Source organism: Peromyscus leucopus, chromosome 4 (genome assembly GCF_004664715.2).
Source record: "Peromyscus leucopus breed LL Stock chromosome 4, UCI_PerLeu_2.1, whole genome shotgun sequence".
In the NCBI taxonomy this organism is placed as follows: Eukaryota; Metazoa; Chordata; class Mammalia; order Rodentia; family Cricetidae; genus Peromyscus; species Peromyscus leucopus.
In genome coordinates this window covers 7,111,323-7,125,299 of record NC_051066.1, presented here as the reverse complement: position 1 = coordinate 7,125,299, position 13,977 = coordinate 7,111,323, and the positions used below count along the sequence as shown (strand labels likewise).

The 13,977-nt window shown below is 55.9% G+C and overlaps 1 protein-coding gene across 10 annotated transcripts in view; it reads left to right on the top strand.

The window, feature by feature from the left end:
• Positions 1-13,977, top strand: part of Prrc2b (proline rich coiled-coil 2B) — a 99,635-nt gene that overhangs the window by 73,454 nt on the left and 12,204 nt on the right. For 5 of the 10 annotated variants that reach the window (XM_028884680.2, XM_028884676.2, XM_028884673.2 and 2 more), the window contains exons 15-25: positions 3,569-3,785; positions 4,394-6,460; positions 7,548-7,750; positions 8,155-8,300; positions 8,712-8,853; positions 10,255-10,337; positions 10,764-10,955; positions 11,064-11,261; positions 11,574-11,660; positions 13,176-13,280; positions 13,431-13,623. In XM_028884680.2, coding sequence (XP_028740513.1) covers positions 3,569-3,785; positions 4,394-6,460; positions 7,548-7,750; positions 8,155-8,300; positions 8,712-8,853; positions 10,255-10,337; positions 10,764-10,955; positions 11,064-11,261; positions 11,574-11,660; positions 13,176-13,280; positions 13,431-13,623 — 3,633 coding nt within the window. The remainder of the gene's footprint in view (positions 1-3,568; positions 3,786-4,393; positions 6,461-7,547; positions 7,751-8,154; positions 8,301-8,711; positions 8,854-10,254; positions 10,338-10,763; positions 10,956-11,063; positions 11,262-11,573; positions 11,661-13,175; positions 13,281-13,430; positions 13,624-13,977) is intronic. The other 5 variants (XM_037204574.1, XM_028884679.2, XM_037204575.1 and 2 more) reach the window with 2 other exon arrangements.

The window sequence follows — 13,977 nt, the reverse complement described above, 5'->3', positions numbered from 1 at the left end:
GCTTCCTCACCCCTTTGTCTTACTGTACAGGTCTCTGTATAGTTCACTATTCCTACTTACGACATGACCTTTATAGTATTGTTTCTAGTGTCGCTTTCTTGGTCCTGTGATGTGACATTCTCAGCAGTAATCTGTTTACCTCACTGCCGAGACGGGCAGAGTGCACTTAGGTGGTCTCAGTCTCTCTCTCATCATGTCCATGAAATGGCACTGCCAGTTGTGTTGGACAAACACCCAGATCATTACTTTCTAAAATCCCCTTGGCAGGTTACTAATGGGTGTTAAAATTGCTTACCACAAGGTTTGAAGTTTAACTTAGCGGGAGAGCTCATTCTTTTGGTATTCTCAAGGACCTGGGTTCAACTCTAGCACCAAACTTACAAGCGAATAAATATCCCAGTGTGGTTGTGGCTTTGTATAATCCTCATAAGCTACCAGTGTTTTTTGTTTTGTCTCTGCAAACCTCTAGCCTTGAACTCACTCTGTAGACCAGGCTGGCCTCCAACTCACCTGCCTCTGCCTCCCGAGTGCTGGGATTAAAGGCATGGGTCACCACACCTGCTTTTTAGCTTGTTCTTGAGACCTCTCTCTCACTGTAGCTCAGGCTGGTCTCACATTCATGAAATCCTCTTGGGTCAGCCCCCTGTGTGCTGAAATTACAGGCCGGGGCCACTGTGCCCAAACAGTCGTTTTTGTGACGTGAATCCAGAGGCACACGGGAAGGGTATGCCCCTGCTTCTTCATGTCAGTGTCGAGCACTGACCGGATTCTTGGTGTTTTCCTGTCTTTGCTGCGTTGTCTGGGTTTCTTCACTATTTGATACCTTTTGTTCTGGACTTACTGTGACTTTTCTGGAAGGCTTCCTGTGTGGATGAGAATGATCACTCTAATAGTCTATAGCTTTTAGTTGCCAAAGCTGGTTCCTTTATGTTTATTGGGAAGCCGAGTGTGGTGATATGTACCTTTAATCCCAGCATTTGGCAGGCAGGTGCAGGCAGGTCTCTGATTTCAAGGCCAGCCTGGTCTACAGAGTGAGTTCCAGGAAAGATAGAACTACATAGTGAGACCCTGTCTCAATCATTTCCCCGCCCCCATCCTCACCAAAAAAAAATTGTTTTCTGTCTGTGGGCTGGAGATGGCCCAGCGGTTGAGAGCACTGGCTGCTCTTCCAGTTCCTGGCTCGCACATGGACGCTCACAACCTCCTTAAGTCCAGTTCCAGAGGATCCAGTGCCATCTTCTGTGCCTCTATGGGCACCAGGCAAGCATCCATATACATATATGCATACGTATGTATGTGCATACATAAATGCATGCATGCATAAATACATATTGACATACACGCAGGCAAACATAACAAGATCCGTCTCTCTCTCTCTCTTGCTGAATTGTGTTCATCTCCCCATCCTCAGTGTCGTCCCAGAACTCCTGTTTTGTGTCATCCCCCTGCTGCGACTGCAGGCCATCCTTTCTGTATTGTACTTTCCACATGAGAAGGCTGGGTTTGCTCCCATCAGGAGAGACAGGAAGAGAAGGGAATGTAAGCATGAAAATGAACGAATAGGAAGGAGGTTGCCTCCCTGTTGCCATCCAGGAAGCCGTCTTAAGAACTGTCTACAGCTCTTCCCTGTGAATAATCTACCTTTTAAATTTCAGTGACTATATTTCAATAATTTATTTTTATTTTGTGTTCATTGGAATTTTGCCTGCATGTATGTCTGTGTGAAGGTGTCAGAATCCCTGGAACTGGAGTTACAGATAGGTGTGAGCCACCATGTGGGTGCTGGGAATTGAACCCAGGTCCTCTGGAAGAGCAGCCAGTGTTCTTAGCCGCTGAGCCGTCTCTCCAGCGTCAGCAGTATATTTTTTGGAAAAAGGATGTGCTTCCCAAATCATGGTTTTATTTCTCTTTCCTCCTCCCCTTTCTCTTTAACATTATTTCCCCGTGGGGGAGTGTCACCCGCACAGCACGTGTGTGGTGGTCAGAAGGTCTCCGTCTACCGCGTTGCTTTGGGGGTTGAACCTTCGCTCCTCCAGCCGTTTCACCAGCTCCTAGGAAAGGTTTTCTTTGTTTTTTTTTTTTATTTACTTATTATGTATACAGTGTTCTGTCTGCATGTATCCCTGCAGGCCAGAAGAGGGCACCAGATCTCATTACAGATGGTTGTGAGCCACCATGTGGTTGCTGGGAATTGAACTCAGGACCTTTGGAAGAGCAGCCAGTGCTCTTAACCACTGAGCCACCTCTCCAGCCCCGGTTTTCTTTGTTTTTAAAGACAGGGTCTCTATGAGGCCTTGCCTGTCCTGGAACTAACTATGTAGACTAGTCTGGTTTCAAACTCACAGAGATTGCCTCTGTCTCCCGATTGCTGGCATTACAGACCGGCACCATTGCATCCACCAAGATGTTAATTCCTTCTTTTATGCTTTCAGTCATTTAAATATCAATTTTTAGTGTTCTAGGTTGTTATACAAAGTATCTAGTTATGGTATATTACATCCCATACACATTCTGGCCATTTTGGCTTTTAAGTTCAGTTTCAAGACCTGATAAGGATTAGATTCTGGCTGGGCCTTCATTGGATTCAGGGCCCATCCTCCCAGAGCCCTTATAACCAGTTTTGGTTAATTTAAGAGATCTGTGCATCATTCTGGAAGGCAGAAATTTGAATACAGCCCTCCTGAAAACCCTAAGAAAGGAAGTAAGAATGCAGTTATATTCTGAATTCCTAAGGCTGGTTGTTTTCATCCTTCCCTAGACTGGACTAAGTTGGATGTCCAGGTGGGAATCCCTTGTATCAAAGGGGGTTTCTAATGTTTAGTAGTATTTCAGAGGCATTGGAAGTCTTCTGAGAGGATGCTGAAGACTAGGCCTGCAGATGTGGAGAGGCTGGGGAAGGAACATCACATTACCTATGTCCTAGTCATCTGGACCACTCACTCCATGCTCTCCCTCCTCAACAACAGAATTCTCAAATAAAAAATGCAGAGTATCCTTGTCCAACTTCCCATAGGGACAGGAGGAAGTGAAGCCAAATCTCTGTCTGAATCGACTGAGTGCTGGCTGTCTGGTCTTTGTGAGCCCTCTGGGATGCGGCTCATCTGTCCACAGCTGTGCAGTGTTGCGGCGGCTCACAGGCCAGCCCCGATGGTTTGACATCTGGCTTCCGTTGATTGTTTTCATTATCTTGCAAATGGATTTTTCCCCCCAAAACAGGGTTTCTCTGTGCAGCCCTGGCTGTCTTGGAACGAACTCTGTAGGCCAGGCTGGTCCTGAACTCTTGAGATCTGCCTGCCTTGGCCTCTCGTGTGTTGGGATTAAAGGCGTGTGCCAACACAACCCAGCTCATGGATTCTTGTTCTGGGAACCAGAATTGGCTCCTAAGGGCCATAAGCAGGTCATGTGGTGTGCCCCTGTGCCACAGGGTCCTCTGTCAGGGTAGTGAGGACTTGCATGCTGAAGGTGTAGCTGCTGCGTCCATGTGGTGCTGGGGCCGCTGCCTCTGTTTTGAGGCCCTTGCCAAACACTCTGTGTCAGAAGAGAGAGCTTGATTCTTTGTCTTCTTCAGGACTGATGAAGCCCATGATGCCTCAAGAGTCCCTCAGTGGGACTGGCTGTCGCTCTGAAGATCAAAACTGTGTGCCCTCACTCCAAGAAAGAAAAGTGACCACCATCGACCCAACTCCCGTGTGGAGCCCAGAGGGCTACATGGCACTCCAGAGCAAAGGTTACTCCCTGGCTCACCCGAAGTCTGCCGACACTCTGGCCATGGACATGCACGTCAGGTGAGCTGACCCTCCTGCTGCTCTGCGACTGAAGGAAGACTCCACAGTCCCCATGGAGGGCCCTAGGAAGAGGCCCCATCCCTGGGGACGCCGCCCCGAGGGAGGGGCGGGCGAGTGTAAGCAGGTGTGTTTGAGTGTGTGCTGTGAGTGGCTCTTTCTAATGGCCAGGCGGAGGCTCAGCAGGAACCCTGTGGTCGCGGCCGCACTGTGGGCACGGGCAAAGGCGCAGAGGGGCGGGCTCACAGCGGCTGGGTTGGGGGTCGGGGTTCGCTCCGCCTGTGAGCAGGAGCTAGCCCTGGCACCCCTCGGCCCAGGCTCACGGACTCCCAGGCTCCAGCTTGTTCACTGCTCCAGGGACTGCCGGCTCCTCTCTGTCTCCAGGGTGGTGTACTGAGCTACCACTGCCGTCGCCACGCTCACGGACTCCAGGGGCCACCGAGCAACGTGTCTTAAGCTAGAGCAAATGTTTGCTTGTGTTTTCTTTTCTTTTTAAAAAAACATTTTTTTTTTTCTTTAAAACAAACCAAACCAAAACTAAGCCCTGTTCAGCATGGAAACCAGGAACCAAGCTCCAATCACATTGACTGATTTTTCTGGTTCCTTTTCAGGAATGAAAGGTCTTACTCTGCCTCCCCCGGAAGGTCAGGGGGCTTAAGTGCCCAGCGCGATCTCTTTGAGGAGAGAGGGGAGGAGTACTTGAGTGCTTTTGACAAGAAGGCCCAAGCAGACTTTGACAGCTGTGTCTCTGCTCAGAGAATAGGCCAGGAGCTTTTATTCCCACCCCAGGAAAATGTTCAGGAGGTGGGTGCTCCTGGGGGGCGTACCCCAAACCTCAGGTGTTCCCCATTGGAGCCCGACTTTGTCCCAGCCGAGAAAAAGCCAGAGTATGGCAGTTGGGATGTTGGCCACCAGCCACAGGCTGCCGACACAGCTAACAGTGTCGAGCGGGAGGCACCCCAGGAGGAGCCGTCCTTCCACACTTCCTCCTGGGAGAAGGAAGGGAGCCCCAAGAAACAACCAAACCCAGAGCCGGAGTGGACGCCCGAGCCCCGGAGCCAGCACCAGGAGCAGCCAGGCAGGACCCGGAGGTCGGGACCCATCAAGAAACCTGTCCTCAAGGCCCTGAAGGTGGAAGAGAAGGAGAAGGCGCTGGAGAGGGTCAGGCAGGGCCTGGGAGAGGAGAGCTCTCAGCCGGCCGTAGACAAAGAGCCCATGTGCAGGACAGAAGACGACGACGAGGATGAAGAGAACAATCCTGCTCTGGCCAATGCCTCCTCTTCTGCCCTGGAGGACAAGGCTGCTGCCCGGCCTGGGCTTGGCCATGAGGCCAGCAAGCTGGATGAAGACGCTAAGGCTGATAAGACCTGGGAGAGCCGGCCCTCGAGGGATGCCAGTGACATTCCCCCAACCAAGAGAAACAACTGGATCTTCATCGATGAGGAGCAGGCCTTTGGGGGCCGGGGCCAGACCCGCAGCCGTGGCCGTGGCTTCCGAGAGTTCACCTTCCGAGGCGGCCGGCCCGCGGGCAGCAGCACAGGCGGGCTGTGTGGCGCGGGTGTCCTCGGCGCTCGCGGCATGTACAGTGGTGGCCAGCGCAGCAGCCGAGGCAGGGGCCTTCGTGACTTCCCCCCGCCAGAAGACTGCCCTAGAGCCAAGCCCAGGCGCCGCATCGCCAGTGAGACCCACAGCGAGGGCTCTGAGTACGAAGAGCTACCCAAGAGGCGGCGTCAGCGGGGCTCCGAGCCGGGCCACGAGGGCATGCTCCTGGAAAGGGACGAGGGCACCCTGAAGAAGGACTCTTGGCGCTCCAACAGGACTCACACAGAGGACCAGGGTGGCCTCGATGCCCGCAGCCGGGGCCCCCGGGCCTGTGGCAGAGTCCTCCCACCTCGCCTAAGCAATTGCAGCTATGGCCGAAGAACCTTTGTCACCAAAGAGCCTCCCCACTGGCAGGGCCGGAGCCCAGGCGGCTCCTGGCAGGAATACGGCCCCTCGGACCCGTGTGGCCCCCGGCGAAGCACTGACAGAGACTACATCCCAGACTCCTACCGACACTCGGACACATTTGGCAGCAGGGTCTTCGAGGACAGCCGCATGGAGGACAAGAGGTCCTTTTTCCAAGATGACCACGGGGCAGATTCTGAAAGCGCAGAGAACAGGCCCTTCCGTCGGAGGCGGCCCCCACGCCAAGACAAGCCCCCTCGCTTCCGGCGCCTCCGTCAAGAGCGGGAGTCCCTGGGCTTGTGGGGACCCGAGGAGGAGTCCCCCCTGCTGGCAAGTCAATGGCCAGGCCGGTCCAAACTCAGTCCTGGGGACAAGAGCGGTCCTGGAGGTCACAGGTCCCCAGAGCTCTCGTACCAGCATTCGTCCGACCATGCCAACGAAGAGTGGGAGACCGCCTCCGAGAGCAGCGATTTCAGCGAGCGTAGGGCGCGGCGAGAGAGCCTTGCAGCTGAGCCTGAAGCACACGGGGATGGTGGCCCGTCAGGGGCCAGTCTGGGTGAGAAGAAGGAGCTGGCCAAGCGGAGCTTCTCCAGCCAGAGGCCCCTGGCTGACAGACAGAGCCGCAAGCTGGAGCCGGGAGGGTTTGGGGAGAAGCCTGTTAGGCCAGGTGGGGGTGAGGCTTCCCCCCGCTGCGAGAGCCAGCAGAGCGGGACTTCTCTGAAAGTCAAAAGGTAACGCGCCAGCACCATCTCGGGTCCTTGTCGTTGTCCTGTTCGCAACAGCACCAAGTCCATGCATGCACGCCCTGCCAAGCCCGGCGGCCCTGGCCGCTGTGTGTGAGCGTCTCCATCACCTGCTCCTGCATTGCTTGTCGCTTCTCCATGGTGTGTCATTGTTGATGTTGTGGCTTGACCAACTACACCCAGAGTGCCCATAGCCTGTTCCCCAGAGGCCTCCTTGTGACTGCTGTTCTAGCCCATGTCCCTAGAGCCCAGCCTCCGAAGGGATTCTCAGCCCTGCGGTGATGGCTGTTGCCTATGTGTGGTGCCTGGTGAGCGCTGGCCGGGAGACATCCCTCGCCTTTTGGTCATGTGGAGATAGCTCTGGCCCTTGGTGGTCCTGCTTTCCTGTTGCCGCCTGGGCAGGGCTGGAGCCACCAGGAACAGGGGAGCAGGCTGCTTGCAGCCCAGGAGCCTGGTTCTCTAGAACTGGAAGCTTTAGGATAGGTAATCTGTTGGGTATTGACCCACTGCCCCAGGCTTGCTGCCCAGTCCGTGCCTCAGATTGAGGGTTCAGGGGATGCAGAGGTCACCCTCCTGTCCTTGTCATTCAGGGTTCGCAACTCTGGTGTACATGCCCTGAAGAAGTTTACTCAGGAAAGGGTCTGTTCTTCCAAGTGTTTGTGTGACCATACTCCAGCCCCTAAAAGGCATCGTGAAGGTGTTCAAAAGCCCCGCAGCCAGGAAAGCCTGTGCTGCTGATTCTCTGTTCAGAAAGGCTGGTAGCCCTGTCCTGGGCGCATTCGCCCAGCCTCTTCTCACTGCAGGCAGCATGCAGTGCGAGGGAATGGAATGCTGGGAAGGAGGTGTTTACAGCAGCCTTCCCCATGCTCAGGTAGAGCCCTGCCCCACAGAACTGAACCAGCACATAGCATGTACTGTCCGCAGGCCCTCCTGACCCTTGATGGCTCCGCCAAAGGTCCTGGAGCTAGACAGCTGCCGTGTCTGTGTGGGGGCCTTGTGCATTCCAAGTTTTTCCTCATCCCTCTCTCCTAGCCTTCGCGTGATGGTGAAATCATGAGATCCCCTTCCTTTGCAGGTCTCCAGATGAGGCCTTGCCTGGAGGCTTTGGTTGCAGTAGTGGAAGTCACTCATCCTGTGCCTTGGAGCGGACCACTCATGCCAGCCCCGACAGTCCTGAAGCCACCAGTAAGAAAGCAGAGAAGGAGCCTGCCCTGGCCGCCCCGAGGGCTGGTGAGCAGCAGGAAGAGGCCCACAGGCAGTTTGATCTGGGCTATGGAAGTGAGTTGGGCCGGGTCTCTGGGACTTGGTTGGAGTAGGGTGTGGGGTGCGCAGCTCCGACTCCTGTCTTAGGATGCCTCCAGCCTTCCTGAGCCCCCGTGACATCTGTATAACTTCCCAGATTTTAAGGGGGTGCCCAAGGTTCCAGGGTGCTCTGCAGTATGTCCAAAGCCACATGGCTAGCAAGAAACAGAACTGGGTTTATGAATCTGCATCTTTAAAGGCGGTTTTCTCCATCATGGTGCCTGGGCTCCTCTGGGTTGTGTTTGCAGTGTCTCCGGTCACATGGGGATGAGAAGGGTGGGGCACCATGTCCAGGTTTCCTTAGGCACTGGAAAGGCACTTTCGTAAGTGGACTTCTGAGCCAGGCATGTGCCTTGTTCTTTCTTGTGACTCTGGTTCAGATGCCATCATCGACAACTGCGCGTCCAGCCCCGGGGAGGAGAGCGAAGTGGGCTCCATGGTGGGGGAAGGCTTCATCGAGGTCTTGACCAAGAAGCAGCGCCGCCTGCTGGAAGAGGAGAGAAGGAAGAAGGAGCAGGCTGCTCAGGTGAGGGCCAGAGAGGAAGGCAGAGTGTCGGTCAGGAATGCATGGTCTCTCACTGCCTGTCACTACTGCCCTGAAACAGACAGGAGAAGATGGAGTCTATCAACCAAAATGTGACCCGCCAGGCCTGAGATCTGTCTCACAGCACTATGTCTTCCTCTTTCCTTAATGAAACCCCAGCCTGGCTGCGTGACTCCTATTCTGCAAATCTCAGGGGGCTGGAACCCTGTGACAAAATGCTTGAGGCTGGGCACCTCTGTCAGCCTGCTCCTGGGACCGGTCTGGCTGACCTGGTAGTCCACCGAGTCAGACTGAGGTTTTGAAGACGGGTGTCGGGCATGTCAAGCTAGCTCGCTTTTCCCAGGGGAGTCTGTCGTGTCTTAGGCTGGACTGCATCAGCCTCTTTTCCCGTAGGTGCCTGTCAAAGGTCGGGGCCTTCCAGCACGTATCCCTCCTCGGTTCGCTAAGAAGCAGAGCAGCCTGGGTCTGGAGCAAGGCGACGTGCCTGTGCCTGGCGGCAGCCTGGGCACTGAGATCTGGGAGAGCGGCAGCCAAGGTGAGGTGGGTGCCTGGCTCAGAAAAGGCAGGCTCTTCTCCGAGAGTCACCTTTGAGCCTGGAGTATGAGTGCGTCGTTACCCATTTCCTGGGCCACAGCAGAGCCGGTGTTGAGTGGCATCTGAACTGTCGTGCCGCAGTCACTGGCGGGTGACACATCCCTGACTCCAGTGCAGTCGACCGAACGAGCTGGTGGCCAAGCTGGCACCTTGGAGGAGGAGGCATCCTATCTCCTCACCTAGTAGAAGAATGACAGAGGGCCAGGGCAGGGTTAGCGAATGCCCTTCCCCAACAGGAAGGAAATCCTGTGAATCCTCCCTCAGGTTTGCCACGGAAGGGCAAAGTTCAGACTAAAGTCAGTGTACTTCCTTCTTGAAAATGTTATTTCCATTAAAGTTGTCTTGTTTGTTTTTAATGTTCCACTCACAGCTGTGCTTTGGAACTTGTACTTTAGAACAGAAAGCCATTCCAGTTGATCAGGTTGTTCTCGAAGGCTCCTTTGCGTGGGGCCTGCGCAGCAGTGAGCTGGAAGATTGTACAGCTGACTGGAAGGTTCTCTGTGGCTTGCAGCGGAGCTGGGAGAGCCCGCTCTATAGAATGGTGGCTGACCGCAGGCTAGGACAGATGCCACAGTGGTGACTTGTGTTCCTGGTGAAAACCCTGGTTAGGTTATAGTGTGCTGCTACAGAGCAACACTGACGTCGTGCCCTGGTCACGTGTGGTGAGGAAGCGCGGCGGGCGGAGGTTGCCTCAGTGACAGGCACCTGCTTGGCGGCGTGCACCATACTGAAGAGCACTCGTCTGCTGAGAAGTCAAGGTTGTGCGTGTCAGTTGTTAGACCAGGCCCCCGTGTGTGCCTTCAGAGTGCATCGTATGGCTTTGGTTGGATTCAGGGAACGGTCTGTGGGCTTACTGAATTGGGCTGTGTCCTCCTGGACCTTTCAAAGACTTAAAGAAGCTGCCCGCTTGAGGCTTCACTACAGGATTGTGTCCGCATAGGACTGACGAGAGTTGAAGTGATACAAAGCCAGTGAGTGTCGCTGGATGTGGTGGCGCACACCTTTAACCTCAGCACTCAGGAGGCAGAGGCAGGCAGGTCTGTGTGAGTTCCAGCCAGAGCCACATAAGACCTGGTCTAAAAAAAAATAACTCCCCTTCGCCATGCCCCCATCTCAAAACAAAGCAAAAACAAACAGTACAAAGTCATTAGTTTGGGTTTTGTTTACATCTGAAGATGCTGGTGTTGAGGGGCTCACACAGCAGTGCCGGTGTCGGGGGGTCACAGAGACCTGTCTGTGGAGAGGCGTGCAGAGCCCCTGGGGGCGCTGCCACAAGCTCTCTTTTCAGTCCCCAGACTGCCTGTCTCTCTGATGTCCCGACTCTGTCTCTTTTCCTCGGCAGCCCTCCCTGTGCAGGGCGCAGCCAGCGACTCCTGGAGGAAAGCCGTCACCGCCTTCAGCAGCTCTGAGCCTGGGGCCACAGAGGTGAGTGCCACCCACTCCCCCCCCCACACACACCCCACACACACACACACACACAGGCCCTGGCGCTGCAGTGCCTTCACTGGCAGCCGGGTCTCTCCCTCTAGCCTTGGCCTCTGGTGTTTGTGTGGTGCCGCATGGGCAGGGAGACAAGGGCGAGACCTTGAATAGAGAGCTGATTGAGAAGCACCTCTGGGCTGGTCTTGGCTGGCACTTGTATGCCAAGGTGCTCATGAGCTTGAGTGGACCTGGTGCATTCCTGAAGCCCGGCATGTGCCGTGGCCACTGTCACCAGGTCAGGACTGGAGTTAGGAGTGGAGGCTGGTGGCTGGGGAGGCGTGCCAGTGCCTCGCAGGCTCCCCCCCCCACCCCCATGCTGTGCTTTGCAGTTGGGGGACAGGGCTCTAACCCCTTTTGTGCTCTGCACAGCAGGGTTTTAAGAGCAGCCAGGGAGATAGTGGTGTTGACTTGAGCGCTGAGTCTCGGGAGTCCTCCGCGACCTCCTCACAGCGCAGTTCCCCATATGGCACTCTCAAGCCGGAGGAGGTGAGCGGGCCCGGCCTGGCCGACTCCAAGGCCGACAGCCACAAGGACCAAGTTCAGAAGCAGTCTGAGCACAAGGTAACCTGGAAGTCCCTGGTGGGCGGAAGGGGCCCTTCTTCGTCATGTCTTCCATGATGCCGAGGGCACCCGGAAGCAGCTGTGTCCAGCCTCTGCTTTCCCACCCAGGACTCAGATCAAGGATCTGGACAGAGCAAGGAGCACAGACCAGGACCCATCGGCAATGAGCGCTCCCTGAAAAACAGGAAGGGCTCTGAGGGGGCGGAGCGCCTGCAAGGGGCCGGGGTCCCGCCTGTTAACGGGGTGGAGGTTCACGTGGACCCTGTGCTGCCCGTGCCCCCCATTGAGTTTGGAGTCAGTCCAAAGGTGAGCTCCACGTTTACGCTTTCCTTTCTTGTTTGTACTTCAGATTGTCTCCCTAGAGACGACAGGAAGATAGGAGCTGAGCATTGTCTTGGGAAGAGTGTTAGTGCAGGGTCAGGGATGGGCAGCTGGCAGCTGGATTGCTTTATAGATGACCTTTCTGGCACCAGCTGGGCTCAGGCCAGCCAGGGTAGAGAGAGGCAAGTCAGGCAGCTTCCTTTCTCGTGTGTGGTGCTGCGCAGTGGACAGTGTCACTGATGTGGGCCCAGTGACAGGTGAGCAGGGTGGGGCTCACTGTGTCCCCTTCTCTTCCAGGACTCTGATTTCAGCCTGCCACCCGGTTCTGCTTCTGGTCCTGTAGGAAATCCAGTTGCCAAGCTTCAGGATGTCTTGGCTAGTAATGTAAGTCAACATGTCCTCCTCCAGCCCTGCCTCCGCATCCTTACCGGCAGCTCTGTGCTGGGACTGTTCTAGCCATACCGAGGTTTGGGGGCCTTGGGCTGCAGATGGTTCCAGTCCTCTTAAGCTCTGGGTTATTTGGCTTGCTTTCACTCCGGTCTCCATGTTGTGCCAGCTGTGGTGCAGACTGCTGCCTGAAGAGAGAGCCCAGGGCAAGCACTCTCAACACTGAGCCACACACCCCATCCTCCCCACACCCCATCCCCCCACACCCATCCCCTATACACCCATCCCCCCACACCCATCCCACACACACCCCATCCCTCACATACACCATCCCCCCCCACCCCATCCCCCCCACCCCATCCCTCACACACTCCATCCCCCACATACCCCATCCCCTCCCACCCCCTACACACCTATCCCACACACACCCATCCCTCACACACTCCATCCCACACACACCCATCCCTCACACTCCATCCCCCCCACACCATCCCCCACACACACACCCCACACACACACACCCCACACCCCATCCCACACACACCCCATCCCCCACACACACACCCCACACACACCCCACACCCCATCCCACACACACCCCATCCCACACACACACACCCCACACCCCATCCCACACACACCCCATCCCCCCACACACACCCCACACACACACACCCCACACCCCATCCCACACACACCCCACACACCCCACACCATCTCCACACACACCCCATCCCCCCCACCATCCCCCCACCATCCCACACACACCCATCCCCTATACACCCCATCCCCCCCACACCCATCCCCCCCACACCCATCCCCTACACACACACCATCCCCCCACACTCATCCCCCACACACCCATCCCCACAAACATCCCACACACCCCCACTATTCTTTCATGGCTAATGGGAACAGCGGTGAAGCAGGCAAACCTCCTGGAGGCTGCTCCCCTCACTGGCAGGGACCACAGTGTGTGACTGCCGTGGCAGACGGCACGGGTTCTGTGCACTCAGGAGAGGGAGAGTCAGCATTGTGAGCTGCTTGGAGAAACTGCTGCGTTCATTGACCTGTCTTCTCTCCATCAGCCCGATGAGGGAGGGCGTCCAGGCAGCATTCCCAAGAAGGCTGCTGCTGCAGGAGGAGCTAGTGCTTCCGACCGTTGCCAGGCAGTGAATGAAAACCGTTGGGGTTCAGTGTGTTTAAGAGGCTGTGTTGGCCAGGTCTCCTCACTTTGGGTCCAGGCGCTGCACTCCCCACCTGTGGTAGGAGGGCACAGAGAGCTGAGTGTCAGCCACCACTTTTACTCTCTGGGCCTGGCCATCTCCCAAGCCAGGCCTCAGGCTTCTGCCAAACCAGGTGCTTGTTTCTTGGCAGCTTGTCCTTTTTTGTGTCGCTGGGACATGACTATGGAGGTGACTTTGTCATGGAAACTGATCTAGGCAGCCTGCTGTAGGTGAGTCTGGCATGGGGGGTATCTGTGCCCCGTGACTTTGTTTCCCTCCTCTGCAGGCAGGACTGACGCAGAGTATCCCCATCCTTCGGCGGGATCACCACATGCAGAGAGCCATCGGCCTTTCTCCCATGTCCTTCCCCACTGCAGACCTCACTCTGAAGGTAAAGCCAGGCCTGAGCTGGCCTAGGGTCCTCACCAGTGCCTCAGCTTGTGATGGGGTGCAGAGGGCGCCCCCCTGCACCCCTGGTTAGGATGCTGCTCTCCTCTTGTCCCCAGTAGTAATTTGCATCTCTCCCTCCTTGCTTCCAAAGATGGAGTCTGCACGCAAGGCTTGGGAAAACTCCCCCAGTTTGCCGGAGCAGAGCTCTCCCGGGGGTGCCAGCTCGGGCATCCAGCCTCCATCCTCTGTGGGCGCCTCCAACGGAGTCAACTACAGCTCCTTTGGTGGAGTGTCCATGCCACCCATGCCTGTGGCTTCTGTAGCGCCTTCTGCTTCGATGCCAGGTATCACATCCCCTGAGCCAGGCTCAGGAGCCTTCTCCATTCGCTCTTGAGAGAAGCCGGATTAACTGCTCTGTGCTTTCACTTACAGAGCGACACCTCTTTCTAAGTCAGGTAGTCACAGCTTCCCACATGCTATGTGCAATGTAATTCCTGCTCTGATGTGAGAAGCAGGATTGCTGTGCCATAGGGAGGCACTTGGAATTGCCAGAGAGCAGTGAGCAAACATCCGGCTTTGAGTCAGGCTCTAGTCAGTGCCAACTCCCTGGTGAAACACTCACCTCTCCTGTAAGCAGGCGGCTGCTGCTGCTGCGCCACAGGGTGGCACCCTCCGTTGCTGGTAGCTGTTTTGATTCT